Source organism: Hypanus sabinus, chromosome 3, assembly GCF_030144855.1.
Source record: "Hypanus sabinus isolate sHypSab1 chromosome 3, sHypSab1.hap1, whole genome shotgun sequence".
NCBI classification, from domain to species: Eukaryota; Metazoa; Chordata; class Chondrichthyes; order Myliobatiformes; family Dasyatidae; genus Hypanus; species Hypanus sabinus.
The window spans coordinates 75,966,159-75,980,464 of record NC_082708.1 but is presented as its reverse complement, the minus strand read 5'-3'; the positions used below and the strand labels follow the sequence as shown (position 1 = coordinate 75,980,464).

General features: G+C 42.4%; 1 protein-coding gene across 4 annotated transcripts in view; it reads right to left on the bottom strand.

Annotated features, from left to right (window-relative positions):
• The window catches only part of yap1 (Yes1 associated transcriptional regulator), a 153,640-nt gene extending 148,849 nt beyond the window's left edge, over positions 1–4,791 (bottom strand). For all 4 annotated transcript variants that reach the window (XM_059964706.1, XM_059964707.1, XM_059964708.1 and 1 more), the window contains exon 1: positions 3,458–4,791. In XM_059964706.1, the coding sequence (XP_059820689.1) occupies positions 3,458–3,966 (509 nt within the window). In that variant the 5' untranslated portion in view covers positions 3,967–4,791. The remainder of the gene's footprint in view (positions 1–3,457) is intronic.
• Between the last annotated feature and the right edge of the window lie 9,515 nt (positions 4,792–14,306).

Here is a 14,306-nt window from a genome sequence, read left to right as displayed (position 1 = left end):
CCACAGAAGCATCACGTTTTGCTGATTCCTGTATGCAACGGAGAAACAGCGACAGCATTGGAAACGAGAAATGGCCACAGAATTCAGCCCTTGCTTTTAGTCACTATGACTGACTTCAGGTGGGAACAGGCCAGAGGTCCAGGTCCAGGGTTTTGCATGAGCAATGCCACTATCAGGCATCACATGAATAATGACAAGAGATCAGTTCGCTAAATGAACTATGAAATCAGTATCTGTGGAACTACATCACGAAACAAATTCCCATACAAATACTGTACACTCCTCAAACATGGAATTCTCTAATCTACCCTTTTACCCATTAAACCAAAGGCGAATTAAGCTTTTCTTCACAGATATGTTGACTCCTGAACAGGGCAAAAACCTAAATTTTCCAAACAGTAGTACCTCGGTTTTTTAAGCAAGTATAGATATGTCTTCTTCAGGAAGCTTTGAGTGCTTCCAAAGTCCAAAGATGGCCACATTACAAAGTTTACCCCCCCCCCCAAATGCTAACCTTGTGCTGGATCTGTTCTTTCCTCTGCTGACCAGAGGCCCTGAATATCTGGTCCACCTTTACCAGTAAAGACAAACAATCCATTGACAATCATTGGCTAAAGGCAATTAGGTTATTCGTGTTCATTCCATTCTAGTACTGTACTATCCAATCTTGTTTCAAATTAATTTGCTCAGTTGGGATCAGGTGTCCCATCTGTCTTAAAGAAAATGTCATAGCAGGACTGTTGAGGCTACCATAGAGCTTGATTGATGAAAGTCAAGAAACAGTTTTGAGCATGGACCAAGTTTTGGATATATCTTGCACCAGTACTCTGAAACGTGAGATACCAAACTCAATCCTGACTTCCAGCACTGCAAACAAAACAAGCCTATGATATCATAACCAATATTACCTAGTCCTCCGTCAGAACGTTTATGGGTGTAATTTAATATTACCATAATCACTGAGCTTTCTAAAAGAGTCTCTCAGATGTCCACGTGTACTCCTATGCCATTCGATAATTTTGATATGGGGAGGATGGTTACGCAGACGGCGATATTTGATGGCTTTCTGCTGGACGCGTATTCCAGCAGGAGCTCCTCACGTGGAACCCGGAGAGCAGTGACCACCGACTGAGGCAAACCCATGTCTAACACCGCCGTCTGCCTCAGTAAGGGGCCAATTATTCCCGAGCAAGAGGCTGTTGACAATCGACTAGCGAGAGGAGCATTCGGTGAATAAATGGCCCCTTCAGTTGGTCAAGTCAACAAACAGGATAACAAAGACAGGAGTTCAGATACTAGGAAGATCAGGCAAATTTCGTATGGATACTGACCCAGACCCCAGGAGAAAAAAAGACGGGATGAAATACAAACATGTTTTGGTGACTGAATAATTAGGAACGTGTGGACCTTCCGTCCCGGCACAGCTAATCAACATGCATATAGGGTGCCGGCTAACTCTTCACTGACCGAGGACATAGATTTTAAATATCAAATTCCAAATGGACCGCACCCCGGAGGTCAAACAAGATAATTTCGCGCTGATCTGAACGAGCAGATAAACAAAGTAGATGACAATTTAATGTGAACATCATTCTCAAATGAAAGGAGAATCCAAAATCAAGTAATGTTGAGAAAGTTGCTAGCTGCTTTGATTTTGTAGTGAGACGTGAAGCAGCAAGTCAACCCTATTTACTCAGACGGATAAAGTACGGTTTATGATAATCGATTATAATCGTTTCCATTAAATGGATCTCAAAACTTGACTGGGCAGGTTTATGATTTAAGATGATGTCAGCGAACAAGAACAACCGAGTTACGCTCTTTCGCAAGTGAGAAAGTACATCATACTTTCTCAATCAGCATAGTTCGTGAAAAACCTTTACATTTGTCGAACAAGAGAATAAGGTCCGTTGATCAGATCAATAACAACAGGAATTAAATCTTGTGGCGTGAATCTAACATGGAAATATTATTCGAGGCTTAAATTGAGAGCGACATGGCGACTCCTCCGGTCCCTTTGTCCCCCTCCCCCTCCTGTGAAGCGAGAAGGTTAAAAAGTTCATAAACTTTACAAGCAGGTTTTGTCCGCACTTCCCACGTTACTCTTCAGCTTAAAGAAACATCCTTGTCAGCAGGCCGCTCTTTCAATAATTGACTCGAACTGTCTGCAGAGGAACAAACGCTGGACCCATAGAGATAACTCCTGCCAGACATGCGGACTTCTGCAGGCTCAGCCTCCTACAGAGTGCTATTGTTGCCGGTGTAACCCGACACTCTGAAATGGATAGGGCTCGCTGACTGGCCACGCGGGAGGGGGAGAAGCTTTCTGTCGATCTCAGGCTCCAATTCTCAGCAAACTGGAGCCACTGTCGAAAACCCAGGAAGTTTTAACCGTTTTGAACTTCAAGACTACATTAAAGTGCAGTATTTACTACTTAGTACTTTTTTTTTAAACAAAAAAGAATCCTAAGTCCTATTCTCATCGGAAAACTGACAAGCCTCTTACCCAATTCGTTTTCTAAACCAGGCATGTACAATGAAGGTTGGTGACGTTTACAAGATTTGGTGTGAATGATATATCGGCGCTTATTAGCCTAACTCAAGGATTTGAACCGTTTCTGAGTCACTTGGGAATAAGGTGCGTCACCAAGAGGCCCCGGTTGGAACAGGAGTTCGATAGGCGTCGAATGTGAAAAGTTGGTCTATTGAATCTTTTCCGATTGTTGCAACGATTCAGACCGTCAAATATTTAAATCGGGTACTTCCAGCAGTCAGACAAATTAAACGATTCTGACACAAAACCGGATGGCCAGAATCGAGCCATTTTGAGACGGGTTTCGCTTTGTCGAGGACTGCCCACATCTACCATGGAATACAAGAACTGTAGGACGCCTGCGTGAACTTTGCACATTGCAAATTTAAAAAAAACGCAGATGCTGTAAATCTAAAACAAAAATTTTGTTGAAGTTATTTTTCCTGGCAATTATGGCCATTCTCCAAAGTTTCTTTCTAAACTCGGTTCGTAATCGAACTAATCCATTATATAAAATCAACTTAATCCATCGCTGACCATAAAATCTATTGTACATAGCTAATAAATTTCCTTTACCCTTTAACAAATCACTACCACCCACTGTCCTTTAATGCCGTTGCTTCCTTTCCCTCCCGCCGTTACATACTGTACTGAAGCACTAACTTCACTTAAACACAACCCCCAAAGCAAATAGATCGAGAATCAGATTCTTTGGAAAGTCTGTCTAAACCTGCATTACAGAACTCGCAGTATATCCCTTGAAAGCCAGGAAATCCTCCCAATTGTGTAACCCGATCTGGTGGTCTGTTGAGAAACGCTATCCACAGAGCCATTTATGCGGAGCTTGTAAATTAGGCAAAATACGAAATAAAACTAAACTACTCGTTATGTCTGGGCAGGAGGATCCATCTGTTTAGCACTTACTTGAGATAATATCGTTGTCCGGAGGGGGTTTTGGCCATTTCCCAGCCAGGCGGCAGAGGTACATCATCGGAAAACTCGTAAGAAGACTGCCGGAGGTGAGAGCTCGTGTCGGCTCCAGGAGTTGAACCGATTCCGCCAACCTGTGCCTGGGAGACCGGTGCTCCAGCCGAGCCGGTGGGGGTAGGGCTGGAGGCGGCGGCTGCGGAGCTGAGCAGCGAGGCGGGCGAGGAGTGCGCCCGAACATGCTGCGCCTGGAGCGGCGGTGCATTCCCCCCGTCCGTGCTCGCCTGTCGGGAGTGGCTCTTGGGTTCGGGCTGCTTGAAGAAAGAGTCAGGCAGTTTGCGAAGCCGCATTGGTACCGACTGCGGCACGTTGGAGTTCTTGGGGTTCATGACGGCGTTGAAGAGCGCCTCCAGGTCGGTCTCCGAGTCACCGCGGACATGTACGACCTGGTGCCCGGCTGGAGGTAGCGCCGGCGCCTGCTGTTGCTGCTGCTGACTGGAATCCATCCGTGAACTCCCAGCGAAATGTACAACTTTTAGAATGAAACAACGGGACGAGAAACTCCACTAAGTCACGCCGAAAGTTTTCAACTTGACATCGACCCTACCGTCGAACCACGACCGCAATTACTTTCACAGAAAACTTTTTGAAACTAAAAGTTTGCGACTGGTGGCAGCCCGCACGCAACTTTGATTGCCCACGTGATCGCTGATGTCGCAGGGGCGGAGCCCAGCCCGGTGGGTTTTGGGTGGGTAGTCTTCCACACCACCACCCCCCATAACTTTGTGCATCGCCATCCTGGTTTTCTCCGCCTCCCGTGGTGATCTGGGGATCCGGCCGCATCTACCGCACTCGGAAAGATCAGTGTAACTTCTGCGTCTGCTTCCCTTCGCGTTTTCAGAACTGTAATCCATGCTATTATTGTTATACAACGCACTACACGGCAGAAAACGCCCAGCCATTTGATAAGAAAAGAGTGTGGATCCTTTACAGAATCTGCCACAGGTTGTTACAGGTCTCCGGTAGATGCACATCACTTAACAGACTGAAAAGGGAAATATAAAAAGAGATACGCTGGATTTTCTCTCAAAAGATTTGTCCGTCCGATACCGTAATTCAAAATTTAATTTCTAACCATGGTCTAATCACAAAGCTTCGCCTGAAATGGTTTATGTGTGCCGGGATGGCTGTCAGAAAATCAGTGACACCTCGACCGGATCGCGGCTTGAGTCGTGTTTCCTTTCCCCCGATGTCTCGTTTGGCGCGTCGACTGTATACAGAGCCATGCGGATTGCGTTGAAGCAAAGTCAATTAATTGTACTTAAAATGGTAACTCTTACAATAAAAGCGTCCTGGTAAGGCTAAAACAAATTCAATACATTTGGTTGCATAAAAATGTTGAATGTTCTGCTGTTTTCAAAAAAAAATGTAGCCCAGCGTTATTGCTTTGCTGAAGGTTTGAGGCCACAATACTTGAGGTTGGGGGAAGGGTACTTGTCATCGTTTCATAGCTGAAGTTATCCATTCGTCCCGAATCGGTTGAAAAGAATTATTAACCAAACCATAAAGAACCGTTTGTGACGTTCCCCACCAAGTAGTCAAAATCCTCAACTCATAACTGAAAACGTGGTGTTACACAGGCCACCGTTCGTCCTAACAGTTACCCCTAATCGGGTCGCGTTAGGCTTGCTTTAACATTTGCGTTTACTTCTGATGCCCAGCAGGATAGCCAAACTTTGCAGGAGAAGAAAACAAATTTGGAAGCGAGATTTGGCCTAACATTCATTTAGCTGAAGCTGAAACCACCCCTACATCCTCCACCCCCCCCCCCCCCAACACAGCACACACACACCCACCCCTGGGACCACACGCGGGCACAAGACGGCACGGGGATTCATTCGAGACGGGCAAAACGGTAATTCAGATGAAATTTTTTTAATATCTACTTTAGGAGATGGTTTACAAAGAGATATCTGTGAGAACAGATATTCGTTTTCCCTGAACTACATTGGGTACATTAGGAGAAAAAAGCACCGAGGAAGAGGCACTGAATGTTCTCTTACAATGATTTGTTGTTCACCCTTCTTCAATATAGAATAAAAGGTCAAACTAATGAATTCTTATCCTGAAATGAATAAAATAGAGATGGTGCCTAGATTAAAATACGGATATTAAGGGAAACTCCAATCACAAACAAGAGAAAATCTGCAGATGCTGGAAATCCAAGTAACACACACAAAATGCTGGAAGAACACGGCAGGCCAGGCAAGAAGTACAGCGGACTCGGGCTGAGACCCTGGCAGGACTGGGGAACTGCTGAGTTTAATGGTGCAATCTTGTTCTACCGCTTTCATATCCTTGCCTATTTGTTTAACCAGCAATGACCACTTTTGCCAAGTTCACCTGATACAACCAACCCTTGCTTTTATCTTTTAAATTTCAAATCCTTTGGAATCATCCTCTGTCCTTTTACCTCTAGATGTTTATTTCAAAGCAAACTGCCAGTGTGACACCTACTGTTCTATTCCAATTTACTTCAATCTGAGCTTGTGGTTTGCCAGTTGACCACAACATTTCAGGTGCTGAATCAGACTCTTATCACTGACTTATATGATATGAAATTTGTTGTTTAGTGGCAGAAATAGAGTAAAAAAACATAAACTACAATAAATTACAAATATAAATAAACAGTGCAAAAAAGGAATATTAGGAAGTGTATGTGGACCCATGGACTGTTCAGAAATCTGATGGTGAAGAGGAAGAAAGTTTTCCTGAATCATTGAGTGTGGGGTTTCAGGCCCCTCACCAACTGCCAGTTATCCAATACTTCCTTGTACCACACTTTGAAATATGACCCCACATTGAACATCAGATCATTGTTTCCCAGACACTAGCCTTTTTCATTCAGAAGATTATCATTCCCCACCTCACACCTCATTAACCTCAACCACACACAGCCAACTTCCACCATCTCCCTAAGATCCAAAAGCAGGATTGTCCCAGTTGATGCATTGCTTTGGCAAGTACAACCCACAGAACTCAATTCTTCCCCCACACTTAATTTTTTGTTCCTTGGTCATTCTCTCTCCATCAATCCTTCTGGTGTTCCTCCATTATTTTGACAATTTACTGGTCCCAGCTGGTCACTTCTGCCCAATGCCTCTACACCTGCATATCACGAAGAAGGCTTGAGGAGACTTTTGCTTCTTCCTTGAACAGAGGACCAGATAGCCTTCCCTATTATCACCCTACTCTGCCTGACTGAGGTCATATTGAGCAACTTCTATGAAGTTGTTCACTTCTTCAGAATAAGTTGTTTCTATATGAGAGTATGGGTTATGCTTCCTTCTTTGTAGAATATGAGGTACATTCTAAATTTAAATCCTACCCAGGCACCCTCCATTCCCTTGTTTTCTGGTCCATTGATACTTATATTCCTGCTGCGACCTGCTATTATGTGATTTGCAAAAAGTCTTTAACATGGGAGCCAATTTCCACCCTGTTCTCAACTTTACATGGCTCATCTCTGACACTAGCCACTTCTTCTTTGATGTTTCCATATCCATTTCATGTGATAGACTTGTAACCCAATACTACAAGCCCACTGACTCTCATGACTACAGATTGTCTACTGATATCCCTCTACCCAGCTTCACCATTCCATTTTTCCAGCACTCTAGAGATATTTGTTCTGCCATTGTCGTCTTTTATCCTCAATTATGGATTCCCCATATCGCAGTCAATCACAATCGTGACCATGTCCCACTCAGTTCCTATGTTTCTGCTCTCAACCCATCAACATACTCTCAGAACTTGGAAAGGTTTCTCATGTTTTCACCTCATCAGCCTTTGCATTCTAAAGAGCTTCCTATGTGATTTCTGACGTATTCAACACAATGTAGGCAGAGGATGTGACTTCCCCGCATTCCTGGTTTCATTAACCAAACGTTCATAAATCATTAAAGCTGATTGAAGTAGTTTGTGGGAATTTATGTACAATATATTCCTGTGTATGCAATAAGGTTATTTGTTACAGCAAAACATAGCTTTTGTAGATCAAAGATACGTACCCTAAAACGTTAATGGTAGAATTTGTAATTCCATCATTCGTCATAGGGTCCCTTCTACACAGGGAAAACCAAGTATAGATTAGGTGACTTTTGTAGTCACGTTAGGTGGCTATAACATTAATTCAGCATTCCTCTTCCATGTTGCCCTCAGCCACGACAAGGTAAGCTCAAGGAGCACCAACTCATCACCTCCCCAGAAGGAGACACATAACAGCCTTCTGGAGTTAGCACTGTGTTCATCAATTTCTGACAGTTTTTCTCCAGATTTTCAGTTTTTCTTTGGTAATTTCAGATAATTATTTATCTATCACACTCCAGCTAGGTTTTTGCTTACTTGTACCATTTGCCTTTTGTCATTAAGTCTGCCTTTCATTCTGTTACAGGTCTTTCCTTTGATTCTTTCTTCCCCTTTCCACCATCCTACATTTTTATACCTTTTATAAGTTGATTCAAACAATTTCCAGTTCTGGAATATTAATTCTATTCCTCTTTCTGCAGATGTTACCTGAGTTGCTGCGTATTTCGAGGATTTTCTGTTTTGATTTGTAGTCATAGAGGAAACACAATACAAGTTGCAAATAATACATCTACAAATGGCAATGTGATAATGACCAAATAATGAGCCTTAATGTTTTTGAATGAGAGACAAAATTGGCCACAACACAGGAATAATTGCAATCTTCTTCCAATTAGTACAGGAATCCTAAGGAAAAGTAGTTAGAACCATGATTTCAAGCTTTACTTCAAACTTTGCACCTTTAACAGTGCAACACTCATTCAGTGTTGCAATTGGTTTTCCATTCATCTCTCAGGAGTGGGACTTGAAGCTAAACTTGTGACTCAACTGCAGCTAATTTGCTGGATAGTTCCAGCATTTTCTGTTTTTAGCCAAACAGTAATGTAAATTATGCACAGATTATCATGTAGAACTGCCTGCAAGTAGAATGATTTCTACTCCCAACTTCTAATCAGAAAGATAGCTTTACAAGTTTATTTATATTATTGGCCCATATACACTTTCTTCAGGTAGACTTATTTTGTCTTCAAACATTATTGAGTTTGGCATTGTCACACATTAGGTACAGATTTGATTAAAATGCCAGTATTAAAACAGAATCAGAATCAGATTTAATATCATCAGCATATGTTGTGAAATTTGTTAACTTTATGGCAGCAGTATAATGAAATACAAGTTTCTGCAATTTACTTGGATCTTGTGCAGCCAGTCTGAATGCTCTCCATGGTACATTTATAGAGATTTTCGAGTGTTTTAGTTGATAAAGCAAATCTCCTCAAACTCCTAATAAAATATAGCCACTGTCTTTCCTTCATTATACCTGCATCAGTATGTTGCATCCAGGATGGATCCTCAGAGATATTGATATCCAGGTACTTGAAATTGCTCACTCTCTCCACTTCTGAAACCTCTGTGAGGATTGGTTCGTGTTCCCTCATCTTATCTTTTCTGAAGTCCACAATCAGCTCTTCGGTCTTGCTGACAACACCACTCAATTAGCTGGTATATTTCGCTCCTGTACGCCCTTTTGTCACCATCTTAAATTCTGCCAGCAATGGTTATATCATCAACAAATTTATAGATGGCATTTGAGCTATGCCTAGCCACACAGTCCTGGGTGTATAGAGAGTAGAGCAGTGGGCTAAGTACACATCCCTGTGGTACACCAGTGTTGATCGTCAGCGGGGAGAAGATTTTATTACCAAACTGCACAGATTGTGGTCTTCAGGTTAGGAAGACGAGGATCCAATTGCAGAGGGAGGTTCAAAGGCGTATGTTCAGTGGCTTATTAATGGAGACTAAAGGAATAATTGTGTTAAATGCTGTGCTACAGTTAATAAACAGCATTGTTAAGATGATCCAAGGCTGCTTGGAAAACCATTGAGATCGCATCTACTGTAGACCTAATTTGTAGTAGTAGGCAAATTGCAGTGGGTCCAGGCTCTTCCGAGACAAGTGTGGATTCTAGTCAGGACCAGTGTCTCAAAGCATTTCATCACCATCATTGAGGCAGCTCACACTGCTCTTCTTGGGCACTGGTATAATTGCTGCCCTTTTGAAGCAGGTGTGAACTTCTGTCCATCGCAGTGAGACATAGAAAATGTCTTTGAATACCCCTGCTAGTTGGTTGACGGAGGTATTCAGAGCCTTACCAGATACTCCAACATGCCCTGCTGCCTTGCGAGGTTTCACACTCTTGAAAGACAACCGGACATCGGCCTCCTAGACAGAGATCACAGGGTCATTGGATGCTGTAGGGATCCTCAGCTGTGGTTTTATTCTCCCTTTCAAAGTGAGCATAAAGGGTGTTGAACACATCTGGAATCGAAGCATCACTGCCATTCATAATGTTGAGTTTTGCTCTATAGGAAGTAATGGCCTGCAAAACCTACCAGAGTAGATGTGCTTCGATGTCACTCTAACCTCTCCCAGAGTTGCTTCTTGGCTCGTGAAATAACCCTCTGCAAGTCATACCTGGTGCTCTTACACAAACCTCGATTGCCTTGCCAGACTTAAATGGCACAGACTCAGCCCTCAGCAGACTATGAACCCCCTGGTTCACCCATGGATTTTGGTCTGGGAATGTACAGTAAGTTTTCATAGGCACATACTTGTCTACACAGGTTTTAATGAAGTCGGTGACAACTGTGGTATACTCATCCGGCCTCCAGTCCAGTGATTCAAAGCAGTTCTGTAAGCAATCCTGTGCCTTCCTGGTCCATCCCTTCTTGGTCCTCAATACTGGTGCTGCAGTTTTCAGGATCTGCCTATACTCAGGGAGTAGAAGTACAGCCAGGCGATCAGACTTTCCAAAGTGTGTGCATGGAATAGTACAGTAGACTCTCTTGAACTTAGTGTTATTTCCTCTAGTACTTTAGGTGATTTGTTGATAATTATTTAATGACCTTGTCAAACTGGCCTGATTAAAAGCCCCAAAAAATGATGGGGAAGGCATCAGGATATACTGTTTCATCCCTGTTGGTTACATTGCTCAGTTAACCTAGAGCCTGTTTGACGTTAGCCTAAGGTGCAATGTACAGCACTACCAAAATGATTGTTGAAATCTCCCATGGCTGGTAAAAAGGCCAACACTTAATTGTGAGGTATTCCAGGTCTGGTGAACAATATTGGGAAGTCATAACGAACGGGTATGGGGCAGCACAGTAGCATAGTGGTCAGCATAATACCATTATAGCACCAGTGCCAGCATCCCCGGGTCAATTCTCCCACCGTCTGCAAGGAGTTTGAACATTCTCCCCAAGCGTGTGGGTTTCCTCTGTGTGCTCCAGGTTTCTACCACATTCCAAGGCTGTATGGATTAACAGGTTAATTGGTTTTATGGGTGTAACTGGACAGCGTAGGCTTATTGGGCCCGAAGAATGGTACAAAAATACAAATTTCACAAGAAGTTGAAATTATACCAATCTGCATAAGAAGTAAAGGATTTGGGGCTTAGAAATTTGATGGCACAATAACATTCAGACATTCAGGATCACCTATGCCTTCGTTGTGGTGTGATACCAGTCAATAAGAGACTCTAATTAACTATCAGTACACAGCCCTGGAGGGCACTCATGTTGAGGATGACAGGGAAGAAGGAGCGGTCTTGCATCCTGACTTTCGGGGGTCTGTTGGTTAGGAAGTCCAACACCCAGCTGCATAATGATATATTTAGATTGAGGAGTAGGAGCTTGTTCACCAAGGTCTTTAAGAACTTTGACCTAGTTTGAGAACTTCTAACCTTCATTAATTTTTATCTGATCCAATGTAGCTAATGCCCACTGGTATAGCGTTACTCTCTTCTCCTGGGAATAGAGATGTATTCTTTTAACAGCTCATACATGTCTATATCAGAAAATCTTCTTACCCCATTCAATATTGCCTTTCTTTCATACTTATTTATGCTTATGTAATATGTTTATTTATGCTGATAGAAATGTTTGGGGGTTGTCTTTATACATTAACTGCTATTTTTGATGCATTTTATCCCCATTGTTTTTTAAATAAATCCTTTATAGTTTTTGTATACAATGAATATGATTATTTATTGAAGAAAATGGATTTCACCTACTGCCTAATCATTTTACAGTGGCCAATTAACCAAAAGAAGATAATGTAGATGTTGGAAATCTTAAGTAATACATTCAAAATGCAGGAGGAATTCAACAAGTCAAGCAGCATCTATGGAGGGGAATAAACCGTTGACATTTCAAACCAAGATCCTTTATTAGGACTGGAATGGAAGGAGGCAGAAGCCAGAAGAAGAAGGTGGGGGGGAGGGGTGGATAGGAAAGAGTTCAAGCTGGCAGGTGATAAGTGAGACCAGGTGAGGGGGTGGGTGGAGAAGGGGGATGAAGTAAGCTGGGAATAGGTGGAAGATGTAAAGGGCTGAAGAAGAAGAAATCGATTAGGAGGTGGTGGTGGACATGGATGAAAGGGAAGGGGGAGGGAACCAGAAAGAGGTTATGGGCAGGAGAAGAGATGGGGTGAGAGGGTAACCAGAATGGGGAAGAGGAACAGAGAGAGGGGGGGAGGGGAGGAGTCACCAGAAATTGGAGAAATTGATGTCCATGCCATCAGGCTGGACAGAATATGAGGTGTTGTTCATTCAACCTCTGCATTCTGTAAGGATCATTGTTATATCATCATTTGCCACTTCTGCCAGCTTCAATGGGATCCCACCATCAACTACGTTGTCTCATCCCCTCACCATTCAACTTACTGCAGGAACCGCTCTCTCCATGACTCCCTGATGCACTCATCCCTTCTCACCCACACCATTCCACCCCCCCCCCCCCACACCTCATACCGTGGTACTTTTCCCTGTGACTATAGGAGGTGCAAAACACATCCCTACACCTCTCTAATCACCATCCAGGGACCTAAGCAGTATTTCCATAAGAGTCAGAGAATCACGTACATCTTCTCCAACCTAATCAATTACACTTGCTGTTTATGATGTGGTGCCCTGTACGTTGATGAGACCAAGCTTAGACTAGTCGATCATTTTGCAGAGTACCTGTACTTTGTCCGCAGTGACCACTTGAGCTTCTGGTAGCATGTCACTTCCACTCCTATTCCCATTTCCCACAGCAACCTGTCAGACCTGTTTTCTCTATCTCTACAGTGAGGCCAAACACAAATGCAACAGCATTTCATATTTGGCATTTGTAACCCACAACTCAATGGTATGAACATGGAATCTTACAATAGCAGGCAACCCACACACACACACACTGTGATCCTTCCCCACTCCCAAAAATCTCTCTCTCTTTGTTCATTCCTTGACCGTAATGGTAGCTTGCGGCAAATTACAGATATGAATAGAGCTATATATATATAATAATTGAACAAATGCCCTAGCTTTTGCAGTTGAATAGCCAAACCATGACCAAATGATGATCAAGTGGTTGCTAAATGCTACCTATCATTAAAAATTGCTTTTAGTACTCTTACTAATGCTTCCCAAGTTAATTAACTTTTAATTAATATAGACAATATTTTGTTTGTAGATGCAGTATATTCCATAGAACTTTGAATCATCATCAATATCGGTATTCAAAACACTGGACAACAAAGATTTTGCTTCCTGAAAACTTTTGGGTGTATCTTGTGGATTTGGGGCTGCTGATCATGAAAATCATCATGAAATTTCCCTATCACACACCAGGTTTTTGAAATTGTTGTTATAATTCATAATTCAAGTCAGAATAACTGATGCCAAGATTAAGGAAGGCATTTTTGTTGGTCCACAAATCAAACAAGTCATCAAAGGCAGGCATTTTGAAGAACTTCTATTGGGACTGGAAAAAAATCTCATAGAAGGCATTCAAGGAGGTTGTTGAAATTTTTCTTGGCATCTACAGAGCAATAAACAACATGCATCTGGTTGATAATATGTTCTAGGCATAAAAAACCATGAAGAGCAACATGTCACTGAAGATTCATTTTCTACATTCCCATTCAGACTTCTTCCCTGCAAACCTTGGCACTGTCAGCGACAAGCATGGTGAAAGGTTTCACCAGGACATTGCTGTCATAGAGAAACGGCATCAGGGCAACTGGAATCCATCAATGCTGGCTGATTATTGTTGGGACACTTAAGCAAGAAGCCTTGGACACTGAGTACAAATGAAAGTCATCAACAAAACCTTTGTAGCTTAGTTGAAATATTGCAAAGTGTCAGCGCCACAACGTACAGTAATTAAATGCAATGTATTCAATTGAAGTTGATTTCTTGTTTCTCCAAATTCCAACATGATACAAATTGTCTGAAATTATATTTGTGTTCAGCTTCAAGCAGTCTATCGTAAACAAAAAAAAAATAGGAAGCAACACTTGTCCAGTGTAATCGTGTGAATTATTAGGTTGTAGGCACAAGTCCTTACTTTCAGTAATCCACGGCTACATCTGCTGTATTTGAAACAATTTCAATAACCAATGCATAAAAATAGCTAGCTTAGTTCCATGGAATCAGTTAAATCTGTAATTTTCCTATCTCCACAACAGGTCTAAAGTGGATGCAATCTCACTGGCTTTTCACTCAGCTTTGGAGCTACTAATCAACTGCAATACAAACGTTAGGCCACTGTTCATCTGTTACAGCTTGATGTTTGTTCAACACTGTCATCCCCTCATTATTAGTCAACTTTGTTCCTCTGGACCTATGAACACATTTCTTGTTTTAACTGCTGGGGAATCTCAGGAAGGTTGTCCTCCACCATGTGGACTCCGATGACAATGCGTACTCACAGATCGA